The 12,918-nt window shown below is 36.1% G+C and overlaps 1 protein-coding gene across 3 annotated transcripts in view; it reads left to right on the forward strand.

The window, feature by feature from the left end:
- runx2a (RUNX family transcription factor 2a) overlaps positions 1 to 9,824 on the forward strand; it is a 46,273-nt gene extending 36,449 nt beyond the window's left edge. For all 3 annotated transcript variants that reach the window (XM_066704320.1, XM_066704328.1, XM_066704337.1), the window contains one exon: positions 4,621 to 9,824. In XM_066704320.1, the coding sequence (XP_066560417.1) occupies positions 4,621 to 5,114 (494 nt within the window). In that variant the 3' untranslated portion in view covers positions 5,115 to 9,824. The remainder of the gene's footprint in view (positions 1 to 4,620) is intronic.
- The last annotated feature ends 3,094 nt before the right edge of the window (positions 9,825 to 12,918 follow it).

Here is a 12,918-nt window from a genome sequence, read left to right on the forward strand (position 1 = left end):
ATAGGGATGTTATTGCGGCATGAGAATAGGGCTGTCTTCGCATCTCAGCGTATGCTTCACGTATTAAGTGACAAAACTTCCAGCTGCCGAGACATGTTGAGGGTAGCACTTGCATTTTCACAAAGCTGTGTTTGTAACAACAATGTGTGCAACACATGTTAAAAGTGCATGGGTGGTTATAAGAAAAAACAGATGTCCAGGACATTAAAGGATTAGTGAACAGTATTTAATAAAATAATCAATTTTAACACTAAATACTCAGAATTAGTTTCGTCAATATAGATAATTTTAATAAATACTTGCCAGTAGATCTTTAATGAATTGGCTTTAGCTATGGTGACCATTGACCTTGGCCAAAATGGATGGTGGAGAGCCACAGGAACGCAGAAGGACCCTAAATTTCACAGCCACACGGTCTCAGTCTGTCATCATACAGTTATGGTCGATCAGTGGAAGTGTCAATGATTTAGCTCATACTTCTTAGAATGTCTGTGGGTTCACAGATTCTTTACTTTAATATGGAGAGATTCAGTTTGGATTGTAAATAACAAAAAAATACAATTTCTTGTGAAAGGTCACAGTGGATACCGGAAAATTATATATAATCTTTTAGCCTGGAGCCAAAATGGTAAATTTATAGTATTATTTTAATATGCTGTTGCCACAAACCATGGTGCTCAAAATTATTAATCTCAGTTAGACTGACAGTGGTATAGTGATGTGTGTTTAATTCTTTATAAATATACCAATGTTGTTAAAGGTTATAACTTGCAAAAAATGTATTTATGTATGTTATAACCCATACATCTTAATTTAGTAATTTCGTAATTTTAACTACTTAGGAGGAGTTTATTGAACAGACAATTATGTGTGTCTCTCCACATGATGACTTCAATGGAGACAGGCTCCAATGGTGAAACTATTGCACTATATAGGCTAGTAGAATGACACTTTCCTAACAGTTTTGAGAAGGGTTAACTGAAGCTTGCACAGCAGTTTTTGTGTGTTTGCTGTTATCTTATTATTGTCTTATTGCCTTTGAAGTGTCATTGGTACTTCATTGGTACTTCCTCATTCCCATTGCACCATTTGTGTTTGGAAGATGACTGATGAGGTGATGATGAGGAATTAATAGGAATTAATAGTCTTTCCAAAGAAAATGTAATGATGCCAAATTGTAGTTGGCAAACGAATTAAGTAAGTTTGCAGAGTGACATCAGCACATCCCCACGTTCTCAGTTAGAGTTGTATTTGGATACATGGCAAGCTTGTTTTATAGTAGCAAAATCTGCTAACAGGCATACCATGAAATCTTACAATAATACCAAATCAAGTGCTCAGTGCACTGCTCGCCAGCTGGTGAATGCAAAGCTCAAAAGAGCTGGTATGTAGCTTTTATTATTCCCTATTATTCCCTGTTTAGCTGCATTAGAAGCTAATTACAGTCAATGGGCATTATCAATCACTGTGCCTATTCATTCCACCAATATAAATGTCTTTCACAACCTCCTTTGACCAGATGTAATGTGGGAGATTTCCAGATTCTGTAATTAGTGCAATTCATTAATTATTTAATTAGCAGCAATATAAACTCACTGAGCCTTATCAATTGCAGGACAGTAAACTGGACTGTGTCATTCCAATCTCTTAATAATACATTGATAATGTGTTTCAAGTGAGGACTCTGTCTGGCACTTTCACACATTGTGTGAAAGCATGGATGAATGAATGCATGAAAGTAATTGCAAAACTGTTCCTCGTCAGAAAAGCCGAAGAGAAAGTCCTGGAGTAGGTCAGCCTCTGTTTGATCACACAATTGATTGCAATCATTAAGCAACATGAAGTGAGCAAGGCCCTTTCCCTATAATTCATAACAGTTGTCTTAAAGCAGCAGGAAAGGTCCTGAGATTAAATTATTTCAGTAAACGCCATACCATGCATACTCACACCCCCTGCTCACACCCCCTGCTCATGGTTACATCTATGTGCTTCTTATGATACAATTGGTTTTAAGAAATCCATGTTAAATTGATTTTATGAAGGAAAAAGTTAACAATAACTTACTCTTTACACAAGAGAAACGGTGTATGCCACCTGTACATTATTTTGTAGGAGTATGTGGTTTCCAGTGCCATACATATATCAATAAAATGAACACACAAAGCACCAATCGGAAATCACCTGTTAGAGGAGGAATAGAAACCTCAGGCTTCAGCTGCGGGGCTCAAAAAAGCCCCATATTATTAAAGCATCCTCTCTTCTAGGATGCAACAATGTAATGTTGGAAGACAAAATGGAAAGTTTTGGGCTAATGGGAAATGAAATGTTTTTTTGTTTTTTTTTTCAATTTCCTATACATTGAATAAAGGTTGTAATAACTTTCATAAAAGAGCAAAAGGAAAAAGCTTTTCTAATACACCCCTTAAGCCTGTAGCATATAGAAATCCTTTATTATAACTATATATTATTTTTGTACAGAAAAGCATAACTGACATTCACATATTGTGGTTTGGCAGGATCTAATATTTTTATTTATTTTTGCCTTCATTGAAAACAAACGTAGGATTAATAGATTTGATCAATAAAGACAATGTAATAATATGAAAAATATGTAGCATACTCTTTGACGTATAAACAAATACCTGGATACACTCTGACCAGCATGGCTGGAAAGGACGTACCTTTAATTTCAATAGAAGCCAGAAGCTACACACTTGACATGCCTTGTAGAGAAGACACAAAGCAAGAGCACGCTCTGAGCTACTATTGACAGTTTTGGGCCACAGACCAGACAGCCTGTCCCTTCTTTCCTTGAAGACTATTTCCTCTTTTAAATGGCAAAGATCTGATGAACCAAGAATCCTAATTGACCACACATGTTATCAAATGAACACTGATCTGACATTCGCAGCACTTCAAGCACGGCTCTGCGCCTCCGAAGGCAGACATGGTGACACCGAAGACGCCTCATGATTTATGATAAGAGTGCTGTGTTCGAGGCCACTGTTTTTAGGAGGGGAAGCTCTTTTTCCCCTCTCGGCCCAGTGTTCTGGTAGCCACAACCTATTAGTGGTTTTTAATTTTTAGAAAACCAACATAGGGGCTGAGAGAGCAGATCTGCCCTTTTTTCTTTGGCAAATCGGAGGCACACAACCACATCTGAGGATCCACTTGGCTCATTATACATTTCATGGAAACTGTTTTTCCTGAAAGCGTTTCCATATGTGTGCTCCCGATTTATCCCAACTTTTTCAATGTGCCTACGCATGCACACACACACACACACACACACTGATTGGAGCTGGATCAGCAATGTGACAAGAAGGCCACGTGATCAAAGTGCCACTTGTGTGGCCTCTTTTAAAGATACAGTGCCCTGATTCTTGGATCTCTTCCTGTTACATATCTGGTTTCAAAGAGCCACTTAAAAAAATAAAATGAAATATCTTAATCAATGCAATATTGATTCTTAAGTTCTTCCAGATAGTGTATACAGATCTGGAATGATACTGCTACAATACTTTGGTAATTGTATATTTTAAGCCTTAGTTTTGATCAGTACAATTTTGGGGCCTATTATATTGAAATGTTAAGTTGATGAGGAAGCAGAATGAAACTAGAGGAACAAATAGGCTCCTTTAAAGTCTTGCTTGCTTTTCAAATCATCTTCATTTACATATACCTCATGGGAAAAAGTAGCTCAGTGTTCAGAGGAAGGGACCAGGGTATGGCCCATGTTCCTCTCTTAGGCCTCAAAGACCCTAGGACACAATTAAAGCTTTTCAAAGTTTTCAAAGCTTGTTAAAGCCTTACTTATTATTGATCAAATGCCCTCTGTGCCTGTAGTCTGATATCTCCTTACAGGATTGCTTAAAGACATCAAACAGCCTTTCATATTTATTTTCCAACCTGTTTCACAATATTCTGTGAAGTATCGCATAACTCTAGTTTGACAAAATATTTAAGGGGATATGGAATGAAAAATGCCCAGTTCTTCCTCCTAGGGGGGTAACTATCTACTCTGAATGTGCACTGGGTGTATTTTGTTTATTCAAATTTAAAGGAAGTACTATTCAAATATTTGCTTCACATGTACTGTCTTTGTTTATGTTACAAAAAAAGTCTTCTTCTGCCATGTTTAAATAGCGAGAGCAAGTTATTTGGTATTATTGGGTTTATTTTTGCCATTTTGTAATCCTGTTATTGCTCCTTAACCTTTAATGGGTAGCTTTGTATTAGTCCTTGACTGCACAGTATTAATCCATATGCATAGTGTATGCAGCTAAAATACGCTTCAGCGTGGTTTCTTCCATGCATTGCGTTTTAAACAGTGGAGAACGTTGTGTTTTCATGCTTCAAGTTTCAAAACAATGACAATTACTTTTTTTTAATCAAAAGATGAAGACATTTATGCAATAGTCTCCACTACATGATAAGGGGTGCTTTCTCATTTCTGTCTAGCACTTCACCATTAAAACCCACGCACATTCTCACACACACACATTTAAAAAGGGAAGTAGTTAGAGAAAGGGACCAGGCTTAAATCAGAGCTTCAACCCACTTATTACATTTAAAATGCAATTTAAAATGACTAATTTTTGCATCATTTGCCCCTTGCAGGTGCTTCGGACCTGAGCCCGTTTTCAGACCCTCGGCCATTTGAGCGCCAATTCGCCGGGCTCTCCTCTCTCACAGATAGCCGATTCCCCAGCCCCAGAATGCACTATCCTGCCACATTTACCTACACACCCACACCCGTCACGTCAGGCATGTCTCTGGGGATGTCCACAACCACCCACTACCACACCTACCTGCCTCCGCCTTATCCAGGCTCCACCCAGAACCAAAGTGGACCCTTCCAGACCAGCAGCACACCCTATCTCTACTATGGAGCATCCTCTGGGTCATACCAATTCTCCATGGTGCCAGGGGGGGATCGCTCACCTTCCAGGATGCTCCCACCTTGCACTAGTGCCTCCACCGGCAGCTCTCTAATCAACCCCAACCTCCCCAACCAAAATGATGGGGTAGATGCTGATGGAAGCCACAGTAGCTCTCCGACTGTGTTAAACTCGAGTGGAAGAATGGACGAATCAGTTTGGCGGCCATATTGAAGCATCGGAACGAGAGAGAGTTTTCAATAAGAGTCAACAAGAGGCCTTGTTTAAAAACAACAACAAACAAACAGAATAAACATTAAGACTAGCATCAAGCGCAGTCAAACATTAGTGTCTTAATTTAAATTAATGGTTTCAAAGCACAAACCTTTGCGGGAACTTTATATCCTTTTTCAGGAAGGGTTTTGTACATTTCTCCATGAACCTTACAGCGGATAAAAGTGGTACACAAACCTTTTTAGATATTTATCCATCTCGGTACTAGATAAAAAAATTAAAAAACATTCTCAAAGCAATAAGGAGGAACTGAAGAGGATAAAGGTTTTCTGAAAGAATAAGGCATTATCCAAATATTTTTGGCATTCCAACTCAGTCAGTGACACAATAATGGACAAGTCATTGAATTAAATAGCAGACAAGCTTCCATTTTTATTGCAATGTACATGTACAGAATATTGACTGTTCATTTTTAAAAGGCTGTTTAGTTGAGCAATTGTGTTTTTATACTAACTAAATTTAATGCTGCAAATTTAGCACTGAATGCCAGTCTTTGCTTTTTTATATATATGTAATGTAAATGCAGTTACTTTTAACGGTACCAGTTAGAAGTTTTCTTTTATGTGTGTATGTTTGCTAGTTGTCTTTTAATTTAATTTGTGAATTATAGTTGCAAAGTTGGTACTAAAGAGAGGCAATGCCTTACAAAGCCATAAATTATATAATGTATTTGGTTAAAAAGACTTGGAAGTTTGAATAATATTTTTGAAGCCTCTTTAATTAAATGAATAGCTTATTTTCTTAATTAATTTAAAGAATTTAATGTTATTTTGTGACAACCCAAATAAATGTATGAGTCAGATTTGCTGCCCTATGTATCTTTATTAAAACTGAGTTATATAGATAATTGGTGAAGACGCCCACAAGTTCATATTCATAGTTTCCTCAGAGAAAAGGCTGATACTTTGGTGAACATTTTGTCATAGTTGTATTTGTGTCAATACTTATATGCAGTGTGGATTAAAATCTGGATTTAAATGAATAACATGAAGGAAGTGCTATACTTCCACTAGCAATTAAAAGTATCAGGTCTCACAATTTATACTGTGGTAATGTTGGCATCAAGTATTCAGCCTTTCTATTCAGAAAGCAAAATCTTTGGCTATAGAAGTTATAGTGAGTATTGTGTCTATATGAAGATCATTTAGATTTTACCATAAATTAGAATAGTGTTGGTAAGACTGGTGCAATTGCAACCACATGGGCTAAAAATGAACCATGTGGAAATAGGCCTAGGTTCAGGAAATATAGAATCTCCCCTCCCCCAAAATTAAATAAATACATTATTTAATGTAAAGCTCTCAAGGACAGTGCCTAGGGACAGAGTGTTAAGAATATTTCCCTCTTTAAATGTTTTCTTCATGGGCTTTTGGCTAATTTTGTCATAGAAATCCAGATTTTTAAATGACTCTAATGTTAAATTAAAATACATTACTTGTCTCCGCACTTAATCATGTAATCTTATGTAAAGTAGGATACATTCATTACTGTCCCCAGTTTTTGTTTTTGTTTTTGGGTGTGTGTGACTTGGAATCATGAAGTAATTTAATGAATGTTAATCTTATCTATTTAACAATATCTGGGTATGTTTCTCATCTCTGTATGCTGCAATTAATTTTCAGTTGTTCTATATATTAACTTGTAAGCATTCCGAATATTGTGTTGTAATTTATAATGTTGGAGAAACATTAGATACACTTCAATTTGTATATACATTTGCTGTCAGAGTTAACTGTTGAAGCTGTCTACCCTATACTTTTGTGTTTGTCTTATCAGTCTGTGTATGAAAACATCATCACATTATGCAAAATAACTAAATTCAATTCAATTAAATATTGTTTCTCTCATCCAGTTATGATATAATTTATTTAATAAATAATTTAGCAATTATATCAATAATGCAAAGGTGATGTCTAGTTGATGTACCTGCATTTTGAAGTGTATCCTAAAGTTTCACTTGTTGGGTATACTATGCAAAATGATGGATGAAGTTATTTGTATAGAGTCAGCAAACTACAGTATAGCAATATATATTTTTTAATTGTTCACTTTATAAGGAAAGTGGTTGATCATTTTATCATTTCTAACAATATGTAGTAACCTGTTAGGAAGATCGTAACTGCATTGCATCTTAATACTGCTGCCCTTGGTTTACACTTCCATCCCATGGTGATTAATAAAGCTTCTATGGCATTAAAAATATTCTACAGGTATCTAATCACAAACAAGAATGTGGTGCAGTTCATTTTACGAGTTTACAAGTAACACCATCTGAATATTTTCTATTCTGTTTGAGAGCCTTTGTAGGGTTGAGTACTGGCCTATATTCCTTCAGTTCCCTTACCCATCGACCGTTGAAGAGTGAGAGACTAAACTTGTTTAACAATTGGCTTAATCTTCTCTGTATAACGGGTACATTTGTAAATTTACTGAGAATGCTTTGGGTCTTGTTTTATGGCTAGCATTAAATATGTAAAATAAACTGTAAAGTATATAATATTTTATTTATTGCAAAATTTCCACACAAAGTAAACAAACAATCACCCTAAGCCATCCTTAAGTTAAGATCATTTGGATTTGTAATGCAAGAAAGGTAGATCATAGCCTGGCCTGTTTTACATTGCTATTTCATAATGTATTTGGAATTTATTTATTTGTTGTGATACTTAGAAGTGTACCATCTTTTTTTTTTTTTTTTTTTTTTTTCATTTTCATCAGCACTTAAAATAAAGTGTCCGGTTACACAACTAATGAAAAGAATGTTGCCATTGCGAACTGTTACCTATTTAAGAAAAAAAAAAAAGGTACTATATTTGTAATTGTTTTTTTCTGTTTTGTTTAAATGGCTGAGAAGGGCTTTTGAAGATATTAATATGTTTTTGTATACATATAAAGTAATTTTTTAAAAGTTCTGTATAATGTAATTTAATAAGGCTGCAGGCAGCAACCTGGGAAACCAATGTAAGAATTCATTTTTGTATGTTTGTACAGTAAAGCACTTCAGTTATTATTATTATTATTATTATTATTATTATTATTATTATTATTATTCAATTAGCAGCCTGATGAATTTCCTGGAACAAGAGGCTCGGGATGAAAGCATCACTTGATACTGCACACTGGTGTAAGTTTTTGGAAACCACAGCAGTCGTGGCAATACTACGCATTAAAACAGTGCAACCTAATGCAGTTCTGTAAATTGATTCGACTACCCTATGCATATATGGCAAACACAATCAATGAGCATTAAACCAATGCTTGTGCAGTTTAGGACATCTGGGGCTGCAGGAGCCGTTAAGAGCAGATTACCTATCAATATATGTGGTATATGCCACAGCATATCTCAGTAACCGACAGGATAAACCACAAACTGGTTAGGATGGAATTAAAGCAAAATTCAGTCAAAGCCATGTCCAACATATATTGGATATGGCTTTGTTCAGTCAGTACTCTCTTACATTCGGATGAGTTGTGTTGGGTTTGTATGGTCTGTGGAGTGACAGGGCCTTGGTTTACATTATCTAAAGGATGGCACCTCCTACAGAATAACATGCCAGAGGTCATGTTAGCAGCTCACACACTAACCACAGCTGGCCTTGTGCAGCCTCTGACCTTGATCAGGCCAGGCTTCAGGGACGTGTCTTATGTGGTGAAAATGGTAAACGTGGAAAAATAATGTGGAAAGCATTCTTAAACGTGCATTCCCTGTGTATTTGACAAACTGAGCTGCTTATGTGATCGACCGTGCTCTACAAAAGACAAGTGATACTGAGGTTTATACCAAATCAAAACATTGACCAAACCGTGAATCCCAGTGGCTTCTGACCATCAGTTAAAGCCAGACTGTCTACAGCTTTGTAATTTCCGAAATGTTGATTTGGTCTAAGGCTATTGTGAAGCACAATTGATCACATAAGTCCAGTTTCAAATTCAAGGTTCAAGGTTCAAGTGATATGTTTTCATCTGGCCAGAGCCCGAGACACATTGCCTAGACACAGCCACCCCTTCATTCACCAACATTGAACAGATCAGGAATACCAGATATTGTACGCATTGGATGAACCCACAAACACAGAAAGTACTTTAATCCTCAGAAAACATTGTCTGAAACCTTGAACACACTTTTAACTTTTTACAGCCATTTAAATGTCATTGTATCACTTATTTTGGTAGTGATAAGGGCTGAGCATTGTTTACAAAATGTTTACAAAACTATAAGTATATAACAGCAACTCTAACTCACCATTGTAATACTGTATTCAAAATTTCTCTCTGTATATAACTATGTATCACTCAGCAGCCATACTTTAACATAATACTTTTTAAGTACATTTTCCTGTTTGGGCTTGTTCTTTAGTAACGCTAATCATTCTTGCATACTGCTGCAAAAAATAAAAATACATATTTTGTGGCAATTGTAAACATAAGCTTTTGTAATTGTTGACAAACCTTTGTTTTCCATGCACATACTGTACAAATACAATGTTTTTATTTTGTTTCTCAGACTCCTTCGAGTTGTTGTTTTTCTTCTCTCAAAATTATAAGGGACTAATAACAGTAAGTGAGATTGTCTGGCATTTTCTCATGATTGTAAACATGTTTGTTTTGAAAATAAATGTAGCTTTTTTTTGTTAAATTGCAACCTCTTCAGTGCGTGTGTATGTGCCTTTTCATTTCATCATACATTTCCACTGTTGTCAGCATTATTTGCTTAGTCAAAGACTTAGAAGTGTTTTATACCCTAACTCAGCAACGTTATTAACTGATATTTATTCAGAGCAGCTACCAAACTTTGACAATAATGATGTAAAAAAGCTGTATGGGCTTCTTTGTATAGAACTGTAATTTCTCATAAGGTTTAAAAAAATGTATTTTCTATTTCTGTCGGAAAAAGACTGCTATATTATAAGCCCTTGTTAAAAATATCTGGTGAACAGGTGCTTCCTCCAATATGTGAACTGTATTATAAAAACAGCATTTGAGGGAAAAAAAGTCTACTTTTCAATATTAGATTTTTGCAGTGCGATTTAAGCTTTCAATTTGTTATACTTAGAAATCAATTTAGATGTGTAACTATGTGTACCTTACTAGAAAGTATATACTACAGAAAAGAGTGTACTTTAGTACTTTAAGCAGTGTATTGAAAAATCCCATAAGCACAGTAAAATTAAATTAAAACACTTATTTTTACAGTATGACTGATGGCAGGAAGCATGTGGGAATGTGAGAAATTAATAGCAATGAATAGTTCTGGGCAGTTAACTGGACAGTAAACTTTTTTGTATAGGAATCACCTATATTACTTCAGCTGAAGTTTTCCTTATGCAAGTGTACCTTGGTAAATTCACCATAAGATTTTTAAGATCATGGTTTTACAATAGTTTTACAGCGGTTTGCAATATGTCTGCACTGTACTTGTCTGCACTGGACCATGGGAATACAATGATAAGGGATGTTAACTACAGTAGACACTAGTTTATTTTGAGGTTCTTCTGCTCATGAGGTTTTAACAATGATTTGTTTTATCTGTCCTTGTGATTATTAAGTTGGAGAGCATAATCAAAACTATTCAGCATAAAATAAATTAACAGTTCCCTTTTGAACAGTGGTAAGTGTCAAATAATAACAAAGTAATAGCAAAAAAAGCAACAGCAGTGTTTTTGTTGCTCAGTTGTTGTTTTTTGTTGTTGCTCTTTTGCTTATTCACAATAGTAATTCAAACTAAACAGATTAGTTCTAAAGTGCATTTTCCCAGGCGTATAGTCCATATAGTTGTGTCTAACACAATGGCACTTATGGTCCTGCTGGGGGTATGACTGGATTGAGGGCTACTGCTGACAGCGGAGTTTCATAGTGCCCTGGGAGATGTGCATAGAAAGTTGCCGCCTCAGTTTGGAATTATAGCTCCTGCAGCTGCCATTAAAACAATACTCATTGCCAGATTTATGGTACAGATCAAAAATGTTCAATATTTTACATTGCATCCATGGAAATGCTGACATTGGCAACTCTTGAGAATGTGTAAAGTACAGCCCTCTGCAGAGAAAAACAAGTATGTGTGCAAGATTGGGATCAGTTAGTCAGTCAGACCAGTGTCTTTTTCAACCACCTTGCCAATCTTTAGGAAACTAAGTATCCCAGAGTTGTGAAATGTGGTCTACTCACTGAGAAGCTCTGAGTTTTGAGGACTGAATTAACTTCATCTTGTCATCAATCTTTTCATTTTTCTTTAGCTTGATGAGGCTTACCTGGTTTAACAAACACTATCACATAATGTTCTTCATATATATTAAATATTCTTCAAGTATATTACAAGGATGGAAACATCACAAGAAGGCACAGGCAAGGAGCTACCATCCTACTTCCTGCAAGTAGCCCGACTACCTCAACATTAAGCAGGTGCTTTCAATTGTGCATGAGTGGAATGGAAGTGGAACAGAATGGATGTATTAAATTGTCATTTCTATATTGCTCAGCTATGACGCCTCAATATTTTCAGCTTGTCTGCCCAACTGAAATCTGCTTAACTTCTGTTGTACATATATTGTCACAGCTACTGGCAGAGTTTCATTAAGTAAAATCTAAACATGACATCATAAAATATCTGAATAATTAATGTCAGTATTTTTCTCCTGGAACCAAATACCCTGTGCCAAGATATCTTGTTGTAAATGTACCTGTTGTTGTCTTTTTTTAAACTATGATCTTCTAGCCTTCCTTGCAAATGTGATAAAAAAGAAAATTGCTTTCCATTTTGTCCCCAATATTACACTGTACAATATATTGAAAGCATGCTAAGTCAGCATGGATGGTAAAATGCTTCCTTTGAATGAATATATCAACACATTCTGGGCTGATACTCACTTAAAAAGCGTTGAACTAGTACCAAAGTGGGGCAAATACATGTAAGATAACTCCACAAAAGAGACTCAGGGTGTTTGATTTGTTTTTTAGAAATATGAAAGCTAATTAAAGCTGTCTTCCTGGCTAATCCATTGGACTTGGCTACAAGAGGCCAGAAAGGGAAAACAGGCAAAGCATTCACATGCCTGTTGATTTACTAAATTGATTTCTGAAACCAAACTTCCTTCTTCACCACGAATACCAGACAAAGTGACAATTAACCTGCAAGCTTGAGCTTGACTTGCCTCTTGGAGGACCTGTAGATGGTTGAATTTTATCATGCTGCTTTCAAGATGACATTTTCCTTCGGCCAAACTGAGAAATGAGTCATGGTTGCTTGTGTAGCCTTTCTTTGATGGAATAAAATGCAGTATAACTCAGTCTGTCTTTCATCCACTGTGTGGGCCGAACTCGTTTGTGTGTGCCATATGTCTGTGATATGATTTCCTTGTGCACAAAACAGTACACAAAACAGGTTTTCCTCTTCTTTTCATAGTCGGCATGAAAATAAATAAGGCTTTCTCTTCATGTCATGTAATGATTAATGAAAGCTGATTTGTAAGAAGAGACTTATTAATGCACCAGTCCACTGGCATATTGCAACCTGGCCATTCATACTTGAACCAAGGCCTTATTACAGCAGTATCAATGAGGAATGCAAACATCCAAAAGTTCAGCTTGGTTCAAAGTTTGGTTTGGATCATTCTGGGCAGGAAACCACTCAATAGAGCTATTTTGTGCTACTGGCAATTTTTTCCCTTGCTAATAGTGTGCATGGCGAAGCTCCACTGGGTAGCTGCAGCCTGTTTTACATTATTTCAAGACAGAATCTAAACCTGTG

This window comes from Amia ocellicauda, chromosome 1 (genome assembly GCF_036373705.1).
Source record: "Amia ocellicauda isolate fAmiCal2 chromosome 1, fAmiCal2.hap1, whole genome shotgun sequence".
In the NCBI taxonomy this organism is placed as follows: domain Eukaryota; kingdom Metazoa; phylum Chordata; class Actinopteri; order Amiiformes; family Amiidae; genus Amia; species Amia ocellicauda.